Source organism: Triplophysa rosa, linkage group LG7, assembly GCF_024868665.1.
Source record: "Triplophysa rosa linkage group LG7, Trosa_1v2, whole genome shotgun sequence".
Classification (NCBI taxonomy): Eukaryota; Metazoa; Chordata; class Actinopteri; order Cypriniformes; family Nemacheilidae; genus Triplophysa; species Triplophysa rosa.
In genome coordinates this window covers 26,807,481-26,829,991 of record NC_079896.1, presented here as the reverse complement: position 1 = coordinate 26,829,991, position 22,511 = coordinate 26,807,481, and the positions used below count along the sequence as shown (strand labels likewise).

General features: G+C 40.5%; 1 protein-coding gene across 1 annotated transcript; it reads right to left on the bottom strand.

Annotated features, from left to right (window-relative positions):
- Window positions 1-1,295: 1,295 nt before the first annotated feature.
- Window positions 1,296-22,032, bottom strand: col5a2b (collagen, type V, alpha 2b). The gene is made up of 54 exons (XM_057337472.1): window positions 21,770-22,032; window positions 17,719-17,931; window positions 17,563-17,579; window positions 17,455-17,487; window positions 17,294-17,326; window positions 16,685-16,738; window positions 16,394-16,483; window positions 15,612-15,689; window positions 15,469-15,513; window positions 15,329-15,382; window positions 15,188-15,241; window positions 15,058-15,111; window positions 14,898-14,951; window positions 14,757-14,810; window positions 14,597-14,641; window positions 14,454-14,507; window positions 14,327-14,371; window positions 14,105-14,158; window positions 13,903-14,001; window positions 13,764-13,808; window positions 13,581-13,679; window positions 13,379-13,432; window positions 13,179-13,286; window positions 13,042-13,095; window positions 12,439-12,537; window positions 12,214-12,267; window positions 11,910-12,008; window positions 11,457-11,510; window positions 11,119-11,172; window positions 10,955-11,008; window positions 10,786-10,839; window positions 10,659-10,703; window positions 10,479-10,577; window positions 9,895-10,002; window positions 9,324-9,377; window positions 9,181-9,234; window positions 9,024-9,077; window positions 8,886-8,939; window positions 8,686-8,793; window positions 8,539-8,592; window positions 8,398-8,451; window positions 8,155-8,316; window positions 7,900-8,007; window positions 7,680-7,787; window positions 7,538-7,591; window positions 7,330-7,437; window positions 6,434-6,487; window positions 6,072-6,179; window positions 5,941-5,994; window positions 5,764-5,871; window positions 4,313-4,637; window positions 2,144-2,331; window positions 1,545-1,790; window positions 1,296-1,452 (listed from the first exon to the last, which is right to left on the bottom strand). The coding sequence occupies exons 5-54, from the start codon at window positions 17,294-17,296 to the stop codon at window positions 1,306-1,308; spliced, it is 4,119 nt and encodes a 1,372-aa protein (XP_057193455.1). The 5' UTR covers window positions 17,297-17,326; window positions 17,455-17,487; window positions 17,563-17,579; window positions 17,719-17,931; window positions 21,770-22,032; the 3' UTR covers window positions 1,296-1,305.
- Between the last annotated feature and the right edge of the window lie 479 nt (window positions 22,033-22,511).

Sequence of the window (22,511 nt, the reverse complement as noted above, 5' to 3'; positions counted from 1 at the left end):
CAACTCTATAAGGTCATATCATAACACGCAGTGGGTCTCAATTTATCAGATTTAAAGAACCTTTACAGTCATAAACAGGTGTTGTAAACTCATATCTCACATCATAAAGGTTAAGAGAGAAATCTCAGTTTTCTTCTACTGTTCACATACGTCTCACCATCACTGATGGATGTTTTATTTTTATGTTTAATGCTTTGTTAAATCACTTGCTGTCTGATGGTAAATAAATGAGAAAATATGCACTAAATTAGTTTATGCTCCTTCACTCAATAGCAAAAAAACAGTTACTCTTTACTAGTGTTGGGTGTGACAAGTTACTAAGTAATTAGTTACTGTAATTTCATTACTTTTCCCTTTAAAAAAGTAAAGTAAGGGATTACTCTTATTTTTTTCTGTAATTTAATTAGTTACCTTGGATGTAATTGAACTAAATACTGTGTAATGTATACAATACTGGAATTTACATAAAAATTCAAAGTCTAACTTTAAAATGCATGCTTTAATTCTCACATGTGTAATACTTTGGTCAGTTAATAAGAGTACTTTATGTAGTTTTATTTGATTTATTTGAATGACTTAAAAGAGCCGATTCATGTCTATCCTTGAATCACTTAACTCATCAAGGTTGATGTAGGATATAGAAAGTAATTAGTAATTAAATACTTTTTGGAGAGAGTCGTTTGTACAGTAATCTAATGACACTATTGACTATGTAATTAGTAACTAGTAATTCATAACTTTTTCACAGTAACTTACCCAACACTGCTCTATACTCATTGGAAGTGGTTGTAAGTCGTGTTAGAAAAGTGTTTAATTTGACGTTCATTACAAACAAACACTTTGCTGTCAGAACCTTGATCAAGAGCTTCTTTGTGATGTATATTTTTGGTTAACGAGTCATTTAATGATATTTATTTCTGTGAGAACATGTAAATGAATCATCTGACAAATGGTTTGCTGTCAACGGTGTTCAGTAAATCAAAGTACGCAGGAAACTTTTAGGGAATTGAACATTCTCCCAGAATGAAATCTAATGCAACACAAACAAACCTTCATCACTGTCATCCGGATCCACTTAACCTTTAAAATTCAAATTTCCAACGTACAAAACATTAACAAAACATCACACAGATTAGACAGACATAAATGTTCTCCATTCTTTGAACATCATGTGGTGTATGAAGTGTCTGTACAGCGTCTCTCGTGCACTCAGACCTCAGGCTTCATCATCAAATAAAGGTCAGACACTCCTTAAGGTCCTTACGGATGTCTTGAACAATAAATACGTTGAAGTCCAGACGGGTTTCATGAGAAGCACACTGGGCCGATATCCACACCGAACTCCTGGTCTTTACCGCCAACATCCACCGGAGCCAAATCCACCAGCGGCAGTCGTGAAAGAGTTTGTGTGCGGTACTGGAAGACGGTCTTACCCCACACACCGTTAGATTTCTGCAGAGGAGAACAAAAACACACTTTCATAAGTAACGTCTCGGGCTCTGTCATGAAGTGTTGACAACAACGGAGTAAAACACTGCACATACGGAGCAGCCGTCCTCGGTCACGCTGTATTTGAGACGGTTGTTGGTGTTATAAGCTTTGATGTCTTGTCCGTCAGAGGCCTTCAGGATCAAAGCTTTCTTCAGATTGCTGCTCGTCTCGTCTTTATAAGCCACGCTGTTTTTACAGTGATAAGTGATGCTCTGTGCCGCTTCTTTAGACAGGAGCCGGAGGAATCTCAACTGTACCGACACGCTTTTAACAGACGTATCCTCACCGCCGTATGAAAACTGAAATACAGCAATAACGTCAGCTTATCATTGAAAGAGATCTGCGGGTTTCAATTGAATAAAAACAAAGTATGAGTCAAACATCTGGACACGATTCACGGCTGAAAAATATTGATGGACCGGTCTAAAGTGATATGCTGGTCTTGGCTGATTTAAAGAGGTTTTGATTCCCCTGGTGAAAAACCAGCATATGCTGGGTTAGGTATGTTTTGATGCTGGTTTGACCAGCTTAAACCAGCTAAGGATCAGCACAAACCAGCATCAAAACATACTAAACCAGCATATGCTGTTTTTTCAACAGGGTCGTCTCTCTGCCAGGCCAAACTGGTGTGAACCGTTGTGTTTCTATTTACCCTGCTTCCTCGGTTCATGATCGCTCCATACCAGACTGGTTTCTGTGTGCTGGATGATGAAGTCCACCAGTTCTTACGTGGGATGCTGGCAGGGTTGGCGGGTATACAGGTCTCACCCATTTCCATGTTACAGTAGACCTGAATGGCATCTCTAATGCTGCCCTCGTTGGGATCGATCCAGTACTGACCTGAGAAATAAAACCAGTCACATCCTCATAAATCTGTTGAGTTCTCTTCAGTCACACAGAGATAAAGACAGACCTCATTTTCTGACACTCGACTGGTTTTTGGATATTCAAGGCATGAATCTTCTCTCCTCTGGACCTGTGACTCATTCAGTTTGACAGCACAACGCTTGCTTTGGTTTATATCAGAACTGAGGTCTTGTTTGGGTTCGTCTGTCTGAATTCAGAGTCAGCAGTGCTCTCTGTCTCTCTTCTCTTTTAGTCTTTTGTCTGGTTGTTGATCAATCAAAATCAAGTGCAGGTGGTAGATCCTTTTCCTATCTAGCGCCTAAACTTTGGAATAGTCTTCCCTGCACTGTCCGGGAGGCAGACACACTCTGTCAGTTTAAATCTAGACTAAAGACGCATCTTTTTAATCTTGCATACACTACTCTTCCATAATATAAATCTTAAGAGGGTTTAGGCTGCATTAGTTAGATCAACCGGAACCAAAAACACAACTGATGTACTTGTTGCATCAAAGAGTACAGAACAGTACTCTACTCTCAGCCAGTCTTGTCTCATTGTTCCAAGGTTACCACAGCGAGCAGGATGCAGTTCATGGCCTGACCTGATGGTAGAGCGGAGACCTGACAAGAGCTGAGATGATAGAGCTGGATAAAGAAGGACGCGGTCTCTTGACATGTCTTCACCACAAAAATTCAAATGCTATTAGATTATTAATGATAATCTTAAACTATAATTTATTTTATTATTTAGTTTATTTAGCCTTGTTGTGCAAGTTCTCTGGAGCTTGTGCAGAGGCAGCAGCTTTTGCCAGAGGGGAACTGGAATCCCCTGGTTGGGCCTGGGTTCTCCTGAGGTTTTTTTTCTCGATTAGAGTTTTGGGTTCCTCGCCACCGTTTGCATACTGTTTTGCACTATTTGCCTGGCCGGGGGGGCTGCTTTACAATTAGAATTTTAAAGTTTTATATAATTAGTATTGCATATAGGAATTTATAGTCTGTTATATTTGACCTGCGTTTCTCTCTCCTTTATCTTAAATGTGTGCTCTCACTGAGTGTGTGTGTGTGCATACTTGTCTGTGTACGTACGTGTGTGTGTGTTGTGTGTGTGTGCGTGCGCATCCGTGTGTGTGTGTGTGTGTGTCTCTATGTCTATGTGTGTTAGTACGTGTGCATATTGTGTGTGTGGAGTGTTTTGTATGTGGGTATGTCTGTCTTCTGTGTTTTCAACCTTTTCTTGTTTTTGCAGGTACAACTTTAATTATTTTGCTTATAGTCAATATGTCTCATGTACAGCTGCTTTGTAACAATGAAAATTGTAAAAGCGCTTTATAAATAAAGTTGAGTTGAGAGTTGGTTGTGGAACATTGTGTTTAATGTGATTTAATTGTCGATTCAGAGCTAATTGAAAGAGATGATGACTTTCTGATATGCTGCTGCTTTATCAATCAAATAAATGAGATGATCAGAAAGCTGTTACCTGTTAACACAACGTCTGTTTCAGTCAACTTACATTCACTTAAAGGGCTGAAGCGTTCAATATCAAATCTTTTTTTTAACAATAGACTGTAATGTTTTCTATGACACTCTATAAATACACCATAGGTTGACCAAAGTGCTTCACAAGAGCCGAAGCAAAGCAAAAAATACAATAAACCGCTTTTAAAAGGCCAGAGACAATAATTCTGTACAGAGAGCAAGTTCAGAGAAGCAAGAATAAGTGTGATATGTTCATGCCTTCACATACGAAAAATGTAAAAATTGTGGCAAAATATGAAAAACCTTGGAAGAGTTTTAAAAAGGAGCACTTTACCTAAAAAATAAAATTGAGTTTTTTCCTTTTATTATAAGCTAAACATCTCCTCTTGTGTCCCACAGAAGAACATTAAACAGAATGACATCAGAGTGAGTAAATGATGACATCATTCCTTTAAAAACAGAAAGCAGTGGATCAGTAAATGTTTTAACGTGTCACTCACCGCTCTTCTTCAGAGGATAACACTGTTTCAGATCCTGACACGTGCGGGCCGGATACTGCCGACTGCCATCCGGACTGCGCATGTTGTCCAGCTGACTTCCCAGACTCTTGAGAGACAAGTGAACCTCGCTGTCGGCCCGAACCGCATCAGAACCGTTATTGGGTTTCGCCTCGTCCTCATTGAACTCCGGCGGGGGAGGTGGGGGGTTCTCCGGATCTGAGTTGCCATCGTATTCAAAGTTTGCACCGAAAAGGTCATCTGAAGCGGCAGTGGGGGGACCGGGGGGGCCGGGAGGTCCAGGTGGGCCGGGTTCTCCTGGAGGTCCCTACAGATACAGACGAGTGAGTGTTTGATCACATTAACAGTAATGATAATCATGCCATTAAAGTCATAAAGAATAAAATGAATCACATGATTAAAGAAGGAAAATTAAACACACAGCGGTTAACTGAACACAAATTAAATCTGCCCGTTGTTATTTGACTGACGCTTTATTTTTCAGGATTTAGGTGATTATCATGAAATCTTGCTTTCAAGATGTCAAACATAATTTTCTTAAAAACACTTGTATCAACACATCTCCTTTATATGAATTTAAAACAAGTTATGATATGTTTAAAGGCATTCATTTCTAAACGTTTACTGACAGTTTCACAAAAAAGGCCTAAACAATTCTCCATTTTAAACTGTCATGGCATGTTTTGCTAAAAACATGTGAAGCCATGATGCCTAAGCAAGTTTTTATTAATCGTACATAATAAGACATCTATGAATAAAATTTTAATCGAATATTTGTACAGTATACTGTATGTAGATCGAATATATGTACAATTTCTTTAAATGTGGAAAACGACCTGTAACGGTAATGAGAAGGGAAAAAGTCGTCTACACAACGTGACAAGAGAATATTACGTTTTCAACTAGAAAGATATAAAGTAATTTGTTAACTTGTTAGCCATTTCAAAGGTACTAGTAGATGTGCTTCTTCACATAAAATCAAAATTAATGTAAATATGTTTGTGTGTGTGTAAAAAGTCGTTAAATACGTTACGGAGGATGAGAATATCAGTCCTGGACAATTATTTCCTCCACTATTTCTTCATTTTTATTATACATGAATAATCTGTCAATGATTTTTTTTCTCATTTTTTGTCATTTGAGAACATCTAGTAGAACATTCAATTGTTTTTTTTTCACAATATTTTAATTTTACTCTGTTTAAATTACAACATAGCAGACACTCAGACAAATCGGGATGCGTTACGGTTATTTCTGCACAAAAAGCAATAAAATACATAAATAATTATGTTTTGTCCAAGGTAGAGAACACAATTATCTTTATTTTGATCAAACTGTATGTCTTTCCTGCCGTGATGTTTCAGCGGTTTTGTGAGAATCACCCATTTAATAAAACATGCTGTTCATTTGGTTTAACATAGTCATGACCTCACCTCTGGTCCAAAATCTCCAGCTTCACCTCGAGATCCAGGAGCTCCCAATGCTCCAGGTGGACCAGTATCACCCTCTTTTCCCAGCGGTCCGCTAGGCCCGGGCGGTCCCTGGTAAAGACACTCTCAGTATTAAATCTCATTCGGTATTTTGTAGTCATGTACGAGTCTGTTACTCACTCTTTGTCCGCTGGGTCCAATGATTCCCACAGCACCACCATCACCTGGAGCTCCCTATAAATCACATGACATCAGAGGTCAGAAAGAGACTGACAGACAGTCGGATGTACAGTGAGACGGCTGACACTTACTGATGTTCCAGGCAGACCCTGAAGTCCAGTGAAGCCACGGTGACCCTTCTGACCTCTCTCACCTGCGTCTCCTTTCTCACCTTGATCTCCTGAAGGTCCTTGCGGTCCCTATGATAAATCAGAAGACATTTTCTGAGACTCTGTGTAGATGAATAATTTCAATATAAGATAACTCCCAACATTTTGAGACGATCACTTCTACAATCTGGATCATGCACATTTCTGTTTTTAATAACTATTGTATGATCAAATAGTTTCAGCATATATTATATAACGTATATGTCATATTATTTTGTATTAAATGTATTTAGTTATAACATTTAGGTTGTAATCAGTTGAGATATGTGAATATGCAGACTTGCTTTTTTTCCTCTGGTTCCAGCTGGACCATCAGGACCGGGCGGACCTCTTGGACCCTACATATCAAACAACATGTGAACAGAATCAATATTAAGTGTTTAAACTAAACATACTGTATAAACAATCGCATGAAATATATACCAATCTCTAGACTAATGATATGAATAATGCAAAAGTTGTTTGAAGTTAAAAATAAACTAACCTGAAGTCTGACGTCAAACTACGTTTGGATCTTGTTTTTATATAGCAATTTTTAAATAAATAGTAAATAATTTGTGATTTTTAATGGAGTGTCCAACAATAAGTTTATGTGCATACACGCTGTAAAAACACGTTCATTTTCTAATAATAGTCAGTTATTATTACCTTACTTCTTGACTGACTCTCAAATGATTCGTTCTGCGATTCATCTGTCTAATCCCCTCCTTTCTGTCAGCCTACTCTGATCTGGTTGGTCAGATGGTCTAGTCTGCTGTGATTGGTCTACCGCGTGCAGTGTCACAAATGGAACGTAGGCGGGCATTACACGGAGTGACGCGAATCTGACCCGGAACTGAAATTAGAACGACAGACGACTTGTTCGCCTGATTCAGAGTCGACTCCTTTCTTCCCAAGACAATAACTTTGTTATTTGTTCACTTTCACAACTCGGCAGACCGCTTACATTGACACACATTACACAGTGCATGAAATGTCATTTTAAGGACATTGATTTATTTTTGGCGTTTTTGCTTTTTTTTTTACAGTGGGATCAGGAAAGGACCAGGTCGCCCGGAGCGCAATAGCACCACTAACCACAAGGCTATCGGCTCCGACTACTTTTGGATCATAAATTCAATATCGATCCATATGTTTTTAAACAAAAATGACCATGTTATTCTGTAACTTTTCAGCAAACCTGATCTCCTCTCTGTCCTGGACCTCCTGTAGCGCCGACAGGTCCTTGGGTTCCCAGTGCTCCCTGTCCACCTGCAAGACCCTCTGGTCCTGGATCTCCTCTATCACCCTGAGACAAACCAAACACCAATCCACTCTCACATTATCCATGTTTTGGAACAATAATCCATATCAAATCATGAAAAGAAATTAAATTTGTGGGTTCTTACTCTGACTCCGATGATGCCATCAGCTCCTGATGTTCCATCAGCTCCAGGGAGACCCTAAATTCAGATAGAATCCATCAGGATAAATCTTTGTCGTAACATATCTGTGAATCATTTTGATCATTTTTAGAATAAAATGCCATACGTCTGGGCCAGCGTCTCCGCGGGGTCCAGATGCACCTGGTAACCCGATGGGTCCGATACCACCTTTACTTCCCTGAGGACCTGGCGTGCCAGCTTTACCCGGTGCACCCTAGAAAAACCCCACACACACGTGTACACTGAGCAGACGCGTTCATCTTACACACCTCACAGTGCATTCATATACACTTGATGTGTTGACACGTGTAGAAGTGTGTGCTCACCGCAGGTCCTGGAAGGCCGGTCGCACCACGTTCTGCTCTCATTCCGGGAATACCCACGATCCCAATCTGTCCTGGAGTTCCAGCAGGGCCTGGAGGTCCATCTGGACCCTGACAAAAGATGAAGCATTAACGTTTTTCTTTTTTCTTCCTTATTCTGTCCAATTTTTTAAAAAGTAATTAATTGAATTTAGTTTTATGCGTGAAGTGATCAATAAACACGATAACACACGTTCTTCTTGTGAAAGTATGACTTACTGGTAGTCCATCATCTCCAGATTCTCCTTTGTCTCCAGGACTACCGGCAGGTCCAGGGTTTCCGTGTTCCCCCTGTCGTCCAGAACCTCCGGCCTCTCCCCGAATCCCAGGTGGACCCTGCTTACCCGGATCACCGATAGGACCAGACTCACCCTCCGGACCCTGAAAAAAAGAGTTCAATTGAGAAACCAATGGATGAAAAAGAAGCAAACACATCGGCAAGTTCTGGAATAAATCACTCACGGCAGAGCCCGCTGGGCCAACACGTCCTGGGGAACCTGGGAATCCACTGGGACCCTTCGATCAGGACAAAAAACAAAATGATTGAACTGAGCACTTCTGACCAACGGTGGTTACGAAAGAACAGTCCTGGATATGACTTACAGAAGCTCCTTGAGTTCCTCTTCCACCTTTGAGGCCTGTAATACCAGCCACTGCCTAAAACACAAAATAACGTCCATCTGTTCACACACACACATTTCGATATTATTCGTTCATATTTTGTCTGTCTATCTGTGCTCTTGAACTCACCTGAGATCCAGGTTTTCCTGCCATTCCCCGAGGTCCTGGTGAGCCCGCCTCTCCCTTCCCACCCATCTCTCCAGTTTCACCTTTAACACCCGGCTGACCGTCAGGACCCTAAAGACAAGACATACGGCAAACAAAGATGCTCTTGATGGGAAGGAGGAAAGAATGGATGGATGAACTGATGGAGGAGTGATGGATCTTACAGGAGGTCCAGGAAAGCCAACAGGACCAGAAGGACCCAGTTCACCACGTGAGCCCTGAAACAGAAGACAGGAGTGATGATGACGATGATGATGATGTGAAAGTGTGATGATGAACGATGAATGATGGGCTGTACTCACGGGCATCGCTCTTGATCCCGGAGATCCAGCAGGACCTCGCGGGCCTTGTTCTCCCTGTAATGAAACATCATTTCATATCACTTTAATGAGTTCTTCTGAGAACGCTGCTTCATGAGAACACTTATAAAAGCTCGACAGAACGGAAACATGGTGTAACCTTCTCTCCAGACGGCCCAGCAGGTCCTATGGGTCCAACAGGTCCAGGCAATCCCTGCAACAAAAGAAAAGACATCTTATCATCCTCAGGCCTTCCTTCAGGTCCACAGCATCAAAAGAGACTCGGATGTGTTTGTTACTCACTCGAGCCCCATCGCTGCCAGCAGCTCCTTCAGCCCCACTGTCACCCACCGCACCCTGACAAAAACAAAAAGAGATTGAAAACACGGAAGGATTTGTGCAGATCAATGATTAAAATAAATATAGACAGCAAGTCAGAGAAATCCTTATTACCAAATTTGATAACCAATGGTTTTCCTGTCATTGGAGCTGATGTTAGTTTTTAATTGAGGTCAAAGCTTCAGAGTGGGTCTTAAATATATATTTTGAGTTCTTACTGTGAACCTGAATGAGTAATATATCGATCGTTTTTCTGTGTGTGCTCGATACATTCACACATTTCACACCGACACGCTGAAAGATGTTTTTACTGATCATCTCAATTGTGTCTTTTTGAAAGAAGATTCAAATTCAGCCTGAAGTTATAAGTAAGTGATTGAGAACGTGAAAGTCATCGTGTCTCACGGGAGCGTCTGAGGCGTTTATGCAATATTGTTGTAAGGACTGCAATAAGATGAAAGTTGAATCTCATATGTGTGTGCCAACTTGTGCCGAAGCAGATTCATTTTCTCTTATCTCACACAAGCACACGTACTCTTTCTCCTTTTGGCCCGAGCGGTCCAGTTATTCCTCTCTCTCCTGGCATACCCTGAAGACCCGGCGGTCCTGCTTCTCCTACCCCTCCAGCTGGACCTGCTTTACCCTGCACATGATGAATATACTCAGCTTTACTCAACTCATCATCAATGCTGTACGTCTGTCATCTTGAAGAAAACAAAAGCGTGATGAAACAGTACGGGTGTAAAATACTGCCCAGACTAGGCATTTTAAAGTTCCTGTTCCTCGAAATCAAATAAAACATAGGCCTTAACATTATCTGAGAACGTAAACTAAACCATAAACAAGAAATTATGCTTTGGCAATAAACTTAAAGCAATACAATTATTAACTGTAAAGAAAGAAACAAAAACTCAACTTAAATAATATTTAAATATATAGATACGATCATATTTCTCAATAAATAAACAAATAATAAAATGACATAAGTAACAAAAATTCTAGTAAAATATAAGCGGATTCAAAATCTGACTAAAACTGAAATAACTCTTGTTGAAATGAGTCTTGTCATCATCATCAGTTAAACTCTGGGTTTTTTTCCATAAAAAGTCTGTGTCTAACCTTGAGACCATCAGGTCCAGGGGTTCCCGGGCTTCCTTTAGGTCCTGGCAGTCCATTAGGCCCTGGTTCACCTCTCTCTCCAGGGGTTCCTCGCTCGCCCTACAAAGATGACAAACACTGTGAGATTATTCATGTTCACGTCTTTGACACGCTGCAGTATGAGATGAAGAATAAACTCACTCGTGGTCCTGTGAGCCCCGCACCACCCGCCTCACCCTGAACACCCTGAAAACATCAAATCACATTCTCCGATCATACACATCATCACATCAATGAACACAGAGAAGTTCCAATAATAGTGACTTACCCCGTCGCCTGGTTTTCCTGACTCTCCTGGTGGGCCTGAGGGTCCGGGCAAACCCTACACATTTATCACAATTAATCATGCATTTAGGGATCGTCCACGTGTTTGTTCACCCCCCAAAAATAATGTACTTGTTTATATCATCGTGTTATGTCATTTTATGTCAACATACCTGAAAGCCGTTTAGTCCAGGCGGTCCCTGCTCTCCTCTCTTTCCTGCTACTCCCTGAAAAGAATCATTATTTTACCATAACAGTATGAAGTACTGTCACCCATACTGCTCCCAAAACACATCTACAGTATCCATGGAAAGTGTCAAGTGCAGAAAGTGATTACAGGAGGTCCTGGAGTTCCCGATGGACCTTCTTCTCCCTCTTTTCCATTGGGTCCCTAAAAGAATAACATTACATCAAATGATCCTAAAACTGACTTTACATCACAACGGTAAACACAACGCAGACAGACTTGATGAAGTTTGTGTTTGCGAGTCTGAAAGTCTGAATTACGACGGTTTGCATGGTTATGTGATTCTATTGGCACAAAAATAAAAGCGTTGGGTAGTTTCTTTTTTACTTAGTGACAAATACAGGATACTTTTTTTCTTTTTAGCACTAATGCAAAGACTTTTCTATGGTGACATAATGGTGGTGTAAATATCTTATAAGTGAACTCACTCTTTGTCCCGGAGCTCCGGCTGATCCCACCTCTCCAGCTTTCCCCGGATCACCCTGGACATTCACATAACCAAAACATACCAATATAATCCAATAAGATTATCATTCTTCATCTCATTCTTTTGTAAATGATGCTGCATTGCTCCAGCAGGTGTTATCAGACACGTGACACACATCTGCACTGTAAAAAAAGTTAAACAGCTTCATAAAACTTTTAAGTGAAATAAAATGAGCTTTATGAGTCAATTAAATTGAAATTCTATTGAACGGATTAAAAAAATGTAGTTGTATTTTACAACTAGATATTTTTAGTCAGTTCAATATAATTAAGTTCAATTGACTCATAAAGCTCACTTGAACATTTAACGAAGCCGAAATTGTCAAATTGTTTTTTACAGTGTGTTATATTAACATCATGTTTATCTTCATGTTGTTTTATAATTGATAGATTACACTGAAGCCTTTAGGTCCGGGCAGACCCATAGGTCCTGCTGCTCCTCTGGTACCAGTCGACCCGGCTGGACCGGAATTCCCATCATCCCCTTGTGCTCCCTGAAGACAAAAGTCAGCATTTCTTTATAAAGACAACAAACATTTACTGTACATTTATGCATTAATACAAATGCTTTAATCCAAAGCGATTTACATTGCGTATGCATTTGTATCTGAATATATGCAATCCCTGATATGGAACCCATGCTCTAACCACTGAGCTACAGGAAAGCATTTGCAATCATTTTCTGTCAAAAAAGCTTACCTGTGGTCCAATCTTTCCCTCTGCTCCTTGCATTCCCAGCACGCCAGTCAGACCCTAAAGAGACATGACAAGATAACCTCAAGCTTGGTTTGGAAATGATGCATTAGTCACATCACAGAACGGCTGCATCCATGTTTAGCGTGCCGTGCACAATGTCACATGTACTGTATGTATGGATAATATTCAGCATATACATGAAAATCACAGAACAAAATGTGTCCTAACCCTTGCTCCTGGGATTCCTGTTTCACCGGTTCGACCTGGATCTCCAAAGCCACCTTTGAGTCCTGATGAGCCCAGAATACCACGTTCACCCAGAGCTCCCTGAACACATCCCACACAGATTATACATGACGTCACATTGACTAAACCATTCAACTGAATGAGATATAATACACTTGTGCTCAGGGGCGGACTGACCAGTAGGACATTCTGTCAAAATCCAGAACGGCCATCCCGCCTACGGCCATGACCAGGGGCGGACTGACGGACATATTATAAACGCGAATCCACGCAACGTGAAGGCATTAGCGAGTTGGACACATGTATATGTATATCGCATACATGTATGCATTAACACAATGCACACATTACATACAATACAACCCCTAAACCCCCCCCCGGTTGACAGAATTGGTGGAGGGCCGATGTGAGCAGAATAATCCAGGGCCTAATTTTCTTACCAGTCCACCCCTGCGTGTGCTGGTGATGATGTTTAGTCTTAAAATGTACAAACTGTCCAAATGTTTGAACCATTTTCTGCTCACAAATTGTTTGAAGAACTCGGTTGATTTGAGGTACACAGGAATTGTGGATACACGTACTAACCTTTTGTCCCGGAAAACCATCAGCTCCAGGAAAGCCTCGGTTACCTGGAGTTCCCTTGACACATATAAAACATCATAATGTCATGAACAGTCAGTAATATTCATGTCATGTGTTCCAAACAATGAGACATTACCCACCCGTTCTCCAGGAGGACCCTGGGATCCCACAGCTCCTGCGTCTCCTCTTGGTCCTCTCTTTCCTTCCTCTCCCATCGGCCCCATTTCACCTTGAGCTCCAGGTGGACCCTTCAACCACACACATAACACGAGTCATCTCCAGTGTCTCACAGAAGCGCTGCTCAGATGATGATGACTGAAATCAGAACACAAACACTCACAGGCTCTCCTTTAGCTCCCAGGTCTCCTTTCAATCCAGGAACCCCCAAATCTCCCTGTGAGGTACAAACAAGTCATCTACACAACCGGAGTGCACTCATTTCTACTCAATTTCACAGTTTTTCTTTCTTCCTGTGATTGCTTGTCATTTCGGAGCAATGTGTTTTAAAAGAACCGGATTTATCACGCTGCTCGTGTTTTTACCAGTTGGCCTTTGGCTCCTGAAAGTCCAGTTGATCCTTGAGGTCCAGGTGAACCAGGCGGTCCAATCAGTCCAACGGGACCCTGTACACCTGGAACACCCTATAAACAAACAACACATGATGATGATGTTTACCTCAACAAACAGAACATCACACACATTTTCGGAGAGTTTTAGGAACTCACCGATGGCCCTTTAGATCCGGGAGCACCGTCTGTTCCCAGTGGCCCCTGAAAATGGCATCAACATTACAAAGATCAAAGCACAACGCATTTAAACACCATATCTTTTTATTTCTTAAGATCAGGACAGGTGAGACTGTACCTGAGTTCCCGGTGATCCCGGTGATCCCTGTCGTCCTGGTTCTCCTCTGGAGCCCTGGAGTCCCCTGGTTCCTCGAGGTCCTGTCGGTCCCGCCTCACCCTGAACAACACCACATTTCATCCCTCATTCTTTGTTCTAAATATGAACAATTATTATGTATGTGATCTGTCATGAATCACATCAGTTCTTACAGAAAGCTTACCTTCATGCCTGGACCACCCGGAAATCCCGGAGCTCCAGAAATTCCCATCGGTCCCTGCGAACAATCAGAGAGGAGAGTACATCAGTGTTTACTGATACAACCTTATATAAACATCAACATTACTATCATTTTTTAAAATAAAAAATAGTATTTCTAGTAATTCGTAGTATTATAATGTTTTAGATGCGTTTATTATTTTGGTGGATGCTTTCATTCACATACCAATGGACCTGGTTTTCCCACATTTCCTGAAAGACCACGCTTTCCCTACAAACACAAAATATGAGCTAAAAATCAGAAAGAAAAACATATTTACAAACAAAAATCCCAAAGAACAGTGATCTCTTACCACAGGTCCTGCTGAACCAATGCGTCCTCTCTCACCCGTCACACCGATCGGACCCTACCACACATCAAAAATCGTTCTCAGATAAACCCACAGAAGTGAAATGTGACTGAAAAGGTCAATCAAAATGAGAATATTCTCCATACCGGAGGACCCACAAGCCCCATGGCACCAGGAGATCCTGATCCTCCCTTTAATAACGAAACAACAAACATTTACTAATACAATCACACCACAGAGATGCCAATACTGTATGTTTATATAAGCCATCGTGTGAATTTGTTGGCTCCAAATGTGACCTCTGACCTTTGACCCCACAGCACCCGGCTCTCCTTTGATACCCTGCACACCTGGATGACCCTACGACAGACATCATTCGTCACTTTTTACCATTTTCATTTTGGGGGGAATTATCCCTGAAAGCATCAGTGACGAGGTTTAACTCACCTTTCCACCTTTCATTCCCAAAGGACCTGGTAACCCTGGAAACCCTCGGGAGCCCTAGAAAGACAGCATCAATAGCAAGTTATCATCACAGTTATGATGCCCATAACCTCACATCAGTGTTTTTCTTGCGTCACTCTTCACTGTGTTTAAACCAACTCACCTGAGAGCCGGGGAATCCTCGCTCTCCTATATTTCCAGGTGGTCCTGGCTCGCCCTGTGACACAGATAACATGAGCTCGGGAAAACGTAACGTTCGGAAAGCTCATGCCATGAATGACTGGTGAACTTACATCAAGTCCCGGTTTCCCCGGAGGACCATCAGGTCCCCTCGGCCCGTAAGAGCCCTACACAAACACAATCAGTGACATCTTCTCAGTTCTACGTCTCGAAATATTCAAATGCATTTTCCGTCTCTCCATTTTTGGTCTTACCATTGGTCCGGGTTCACCCATGTCTCCTGGAGCGCCCTGAGCTCCTGTTGGACCCTGAGAGACACAGACGATATGAACGGATCAATATTGAGCTCAACACACGTTCAGATACATTCAATGGCATACTGAAGTGAACCTACAGGTGGACCTGGTGGACCTGGATGACCTCTCAGTCCTGCTTCACCCTGATCACACAAACACATTTCATCTCAGTATCTCGCTCATATCCTGCCACATTCTGTATTAAAAGTAAAGGCATTTGTGAGCGTGTAACGATGCTTACGGGTGCTCCAGAGACCATCCGTGCCAATCCATGCTTTCCATCCTGGAATCCAGAAGCCATCTGAGACGAAAACTGATTCTGTGAAGTAATGATGTCCTTCCATCACCATCTCATGACAAATCTATCGATATATATTTAAATATCCCATGATGAGTGAGGGGCAGTCGTGGCCTAATGGTTAGAGAGTCGGACTTGTGACCAGAAGGTTGCCGGTTCGATTCCCAGGGCCGGCGGGTAACGACTAAGGCAACCCCTACTTGCTCCCCGGGCGCTGCAGTGATAGCTGCCCACTGCTCCGGGTGTACGTGTGGTCACCACTTGCTGTGCGTATGTTCACTACTCTCTGGATGGGTTAAATGCGGAGGACACACTTCGGGTATGGGTCACCATATCTGACTAATAGGTCACTTTCACTAAAGCCCTGATTGATTTTCCAAAACATGATTTTATGCTCAAGTTATAAAAGACAGCAGAAGTGCCGTCGTCCTGGGATTTAAATACATCTTAGACATAGAGACATTTTGAGCAGGTTTTTGAAAACCTCAAAAGCAGATTTTATGAGTTCACCGGTGTCATTAAATAAACAACTTTGTCTTTCTGTTTCTAAAGACATCATTCGTCTCATCTGTACTGTATGTATTTGGTTCAAACCCACTGTATTTACATACTGTAAACAGATACTCAGCAGAGAAAACAAAGATGAAGATTGTGTTCTTTTTTAGTACAATGTCATGATAAAAAAACTCAAAATCTAACTGTAATGTAAAGATAATATCACTCACCCCTGGAGGTGGCGTGCCGAGAGGACCGGGCTCACCTGGCATACCTGGGACACCCGGTTCCCCATCAAAACCAGGTGGACCTGAGACACCCTTCACAAAAACACATATGACTGATCATGTATCATACCATTTGACTCATAAATTACATTCTATAAATTAGGAGAAAGTCACTTTTTGAAGTGCATGACTTTGGTCTGTTTCTAAGGTTAAAGGTCATGTAACAGAATGTAAATGACTGTATGTTATTATGCATTATTTTATTATATGTTAAAAGTCATTTTTGTCACATACTCGTCTTCCTTTGATCCCTGGATATCCTGCTCGGCCGTCTGCTCCTGAAGGACCCTGTGTGATGTGAAATGTAATAGATTCACTTTCATTTGTAATAGGAAAGTATTGGGATTGTTGAGACTGGGGCTATATGTGTTTGCATGTGTCTTAAAGGGACAGTACACGCAAAAATGAAAATTCTGTCATCATTTCCTCACCTTCGACTTATTCCAAATGTGTATCAATGTCTTTGTTCTGATGAACACGGAGAAAGATATTTGGAAGAATGCTTGTAACCAGACAGATCTCAACACCCAATGACTCCCATAGTAGGAAAATACAATAGTAGTCAAAAGTGCCCCAGAACTGTTTGCTGTCCCACATTCTTCAAAATGTCTTCTTTTGTGTTCAACAGATCAAAAAAAATGATGAAGTATTTTTTCCTACTATGGGAGTCAATGGGGGGCGAGATCTGATGGTTACAAGCATTCTTCCAACTATCTTTCTGTGTGTTCATCAGAACAAAGACATTTATACAGATTTGGAACAACTGGAAGGCGAGTAAATGATGACAGAATGTTCATTTTTGGGTGAAGTGTCCCGTTAAGACACAAACAATTATTTTCTCACCATTGGTCCAGGACGCCCAGGCACTCCTACAATCTGAAAACACATAAAATAACACATAAAATACTAGAACGGTATGAATCTGTGCAGGCTATAAGGGGATAAACACCTATAATATATTGGTTTAGCAGTATTGCGTATGAACAGCACAATAATAGACTCACAATAGGAATGTCACCAGGTTCACCTTTTTGGCCCTGAAAAACATGCACAACTTATCAAAACAACTTCCTTCATATTAAAAAGCAGATGTTTTAAAAGACGTCACGTACCTTTAACACAAACCTTTCTGAAAACACAAGAGTCACAAGAGTGAATTCAACCGACTGAATAAGCGTGTTCTAGTATATAATAAAAGCGTGACACTCATCCACATGAAGTCCGTTTATAAATCTCAGTTTATTCATGTCTGAGTGGGAATCACTCACCGAATCTTCCACGCGCGCTGGCAAAGGTTCGACACACGGGACAGCACTCTCCGTCCGGTGTGATGAAGTGTTCACATGCCGTCAGCTTCTCACAGAGGATCTCCTCACAGATCACTCATCCATTACCACACACGCACATTCTGCACGGATCCGGCTTCCACATATCGTTCTCTGAATACACCTGATCACCATCTGTACAGCTTTTTGTATCCTCTGTTCAAAGAAGGGGGAAAAACAGAAAATACACATTAATGGTGACATTGATTGTTTGCCTCACTCTTAAAGTCCCTTTGGATAAAAGAGTCTGCTAGATGCCTAATGAAAAATGTTTCCGCCATTTTTATTATGTATTGCCTATATGTTATATTCTCACATAGATCTTTCTCATGTTTGTCTCCTAAGAACTGTAAATAAAAATGTAACAAACAAAATGATTGTGATAGAAAGTCACATTCGCATAATGCATAAGAAGTTAATAAATGTGTCCTAAAGATGACAACGCGTTAATTTTGCCTCATGTTTTACTCATTTTGACCAGCAGAGGTCAGTTTTAAACAAGTATGAGACATACCAGTCAACAACTTGTTTTACAAATTTAGTCTTGGTATTAACTATCAGGATTATGATGAATAATCTTGTAGAAATAATTCTAGGACTTTTTTCTTTTTACCACATTAACCATCACTCCCGCTAACATGCTGCAGAAAGATACAGTGTTTTACAGCGGTAAACTGGTCACTGATGTTAGCCAACAATAAAATCTCAACATCTCCACGGTTTGTAAGGGATCGAATATTACCGCTGTTAAGTCATTTATGTGCTATTAAACTTGAAGAGAATAAATTAACCATAAACTTCTACAAACACGCGTCTCAAACAAACCCGATCGTCCCGCCCCAGAACTATGCGATTGGCTGAATGACACCTCCGGGGTTTCTGATTGGTCAACAGCTTCTTATTTATGTGACGACTAGGGTGATTTACTAAAAGCGAAATGGTATGCTCGTGTGTTAGGCTAACAGTAAGTATACTAATTATTTGTATGATATTTTTCAAGCACAAGTGCTTCACAGAGTTATCATGAGAGGTCTCTGCTTGCTTCAATAACAATAAAAAAGAGGTTACAAATTTGCACAATAAAGTTTAACAATTTAGGTGTACACTTTTTCCATAATACTGTGCAAAAGACAACAATATCAATTGACTTATCAATTTAACATGTACAGTAGATTGTTTTAAGTGTCACTAGCGTGACGTCCCACTTGTGAACTCATGTACTACGAGTAACATGTAAGTATAAATCAAAGTATAATTAGAATATTTTAGACTCTTTGAGAACTAGATCAAGGTCATCTGGGTTCAGTTGACGGGTAATTTAACATATATGACACACACCCTGTAATTAAGGTCTGCAGTTATAGAGACCTTCAGATGTTTTCCTCTCAACCTATTGAAGATTCAGACATTCAGTCCCTACCACATCACACCACAGCTTTATTCCACAAAATAAATGCTTTTTCAATGTACTACTAATCTTTAAGGAAATTAAGTCAAATGATAGCACTCGTTCTGCCAACACTTGTTACTATTTGTCTATTTTGATTTATTAGTAACCCTTTAATATTTCTGCTTGTAAAAATAAGATTTTTTAAGTCTTTGCACATGAGACCTAACTACTGGAATTTAGCCAAACTAGTTTGGGCAACCCATGCTAGAAACACTCGAGCTAGCCATCACTCGTTTTACTCCAAGTAACATTTTATAGGTTTTATTTTCATTTTGAGTGAATATCAAATAGGCTACAGGGGATGTTGCTTGATTTTATAAATGTTGAATTATGCTGATGCATAATTTTTTCCTCACACATATTATAATTCATACAGTCTGACAACAACTAGCCCTGTGTGAAAACATCTCCAGGTCTATTCTATACAGTTGACAGTTAATAACAGTTTACTATGAGAAACTGGTGACCCGGTGACGGTCATCAGCAGATCAACAGAGATAAACATAAACACACCCATGATGAATTCACATTTCCCTTCATGCGTCTTTCAGTTAGTTTAGTGCCGTCTGACGCAATGATGAGACGCTGAAGGATGACAGAGCGAATAAAAGAAGTAAAGGCGTCTGGGTTACTGTGGTGCTTCTACACTGTCATCAAGTGATAATGTGACTCTATGAAAAACCTCTAATGTTGTGAGAGTACAGACTGACTGCTTTATACACGGTACGTGTTCCTTTTAGACATTCGCTGGCCCTTCTTTCATTAAAGACTGGAGGTAATTGTTTTGACAAAGCCTAAAATTATGTTATTAAGACATTCCAAACACTTAAGATGTCTGAGTGACATTTCCCTGTAATTTGCATTCCAAAATGATCAACTTTAACAGATATGTACAGACAAAAATATGAATGTCTAAAATTAATCTATAAAAATGTCATGTGACTTACTTCTGAAGTACAGTATGTCACATAATAATAATACTATAAAGGGTTGTTTTTATTTTAAAAAATCATTCACATTAGTAAGACCCTAATTGCTGAATAAATCGTTTAATCGCTCATCTGACAATAGTCAGCGATTATTTGCAGTAGTCTTACACAAATTAAAGGTGCACAAACACCATCTATAAATAGACATTATAAACATGCCAGAATAAGTCAAAATATAAAGTGGATTCTACAAGTGCACGTGTACATAATTTTATCACAGCATCAGTGAACAGTCCTCGTGTTAAATGCATGTAATTAATTCATCAAACGTGATCTGTCAACATCCAACTGTTCACAACAATCCCACTGGATTTTTTAAATCTTTGTATTGTTGACTAAAGCGTTGGAGCAGCACCTGCTGCTGTGTGGATGAACGCTGGTCTGGTTTGGAAAAGTAAGTAAGTATCAATTTAGTGGAAAAGCACATACGGTATTTTAGGAAAACCACAGCAGTCTCTATTATAGGTTCTGCTTCACTTTAGCCTGCGGGCGACTTTATTTCTGTCAAAGCGCAGAGGCGCGCCCTCTTTCTGAACATCTGAGCAAAAATACCCTTTGGGTTCTATTTCTTTCCTACAGAGGCACGGAAAGAATGAACTTTGTATTTGTCAATTTGTTTTCTCTTCAATGCTGTTAAGTTTCACAAACCCTGTGATTGACAGATGCAACCCATCAAAACACATTACAGGCTGTCATAAGTGTCTCCATATGAGATGATGTGAGAAGATCACACACACACACACACACACACACATATTCATACTGAACACTAACATCTTAAATCATTGGGACTGATTTTCTTCTGTGAATGCATTTGCCGTATACGTTTGGGTGTGTCCAGCATCTTCTCTTGGAAGAGCTCCGACCACAATTGATGGCTTGCTTTGGTCCATGAAAACCTCATATCATTACACACAAGGCCATGAAACTACAGCATGTCTCCAGCTCAGACAGACATCACAACACACAACACAACACAACACAACACATAAGCACAAACCCAACATCCATCATCATTGATCATAGTTTAATTCACTTTCATCATTAATAAAGATGCGCATATAGATAATAAAAATATATATGTATTATTAACATTAATTTATTCATAATCTATACATAGTATATTTATATTTTGTGTCTAGATGAACCACTACGTGGTTCAAAGATTTCAGAGAAATCTGCCCAAACATGTTTCCATTTGAAACCAAGTTCTAAATCTTCCAGTTTTGACAAATTAACCAACAAAAAAAAAGAACACGGTTCCTTCATCATGCTGCACAGTTTCGTCCACAGAAGCTTTCTCTGGTGGAAAAAGGTTCTTCAAACTATAAAAAGGTAAGAAATGAATGGGAAGAAAGTCTTTTAAAACCTTTGACTGAAAGCATCACAGTTTTTCTGGCACCTTTATTTTTAAGAGTGTGTAGATAAATAGGTAACTAAAACACTTCTTTCACCCTTTACAGGCTTTCTTTCTCTGCACTCTTAGAGTTTCACAAACAGATCCAGCGAGCGTGACTCTTCCCCTGTCCTGTCAGTAGATTGTGATGTTACTCACCGATCTTCACATCCTGACACGTGATGAATAACACCCGAGACCAGCACATCCCCAGCCATACACAAATCCGGAGGTGATGGAGTCCAGTCATTGTCGGGCCTGGCCCGTGCCGTCCTGAGGAGGTAGAGAGTGTAAAAATCACAGCATTCACTCCACGAGATGCCCGCTCCACCCGAGAGCACAGCTGCCAACCTCTGCACACGCTCTCCTACGACTACAGAGCACTCGTGGACCTCCGCCCTGTGGTTCTTCCATCCAACCTCTCATCCACTGACGCAAAAATAACTCCTTAAGCCTTGTGAAGAACATGAAGGTGAATGGATCGTATATCATGACATTACAAAACTCACAAGACCACGATCATGACTTTATCATTCTTCATTATTCATCTAAACACAAATGATTTGCTTTGTAGATTATCCAGTGGGTCAAAAGTAAAATGATTATTTCTGACGGGGTTTTAAAATAATAAGGTGCTTGAACAGGTTCTTCGAAGCCATAGAAGAACCTTTTGGTTCCATAAAGAACAACCTTTCTGTTTCACAAAAGGTTCTTTAGATTATAAAAAAGTAAGAAGTAAGTTCTTTGTGGAACCAAAAATGTTTTTTCTATGGCATCGCTATGAAGCACCTTTTAAACACTTTTATTTTTAAGAGTGCAAGTATAACCACAGAGACGATAGTCTTTATTGTTGTGCTCTTTTCAATGAGATTGTCCTGTTTGCACCATTTTGTTATACAAC

Coding starts and splice junctions, on each gene's coding strand:
- col5a2b (XM_057337472.1), bottom strand. Junction 12,009..12,213: donor AGGGAAAGATTGGACCACAG/GTAAGCTTTTTT, acceptor TTTTGTCTTCAG/GGAGCACAAGGGGATGATGG. Junction 11,511..11,909: donor CCGGACCTAAAGGCTTCAGT/GTAATCTATCAA, acceptor GTGAATGTCCAG/GGTGATCCGGGGAAAGCTGG.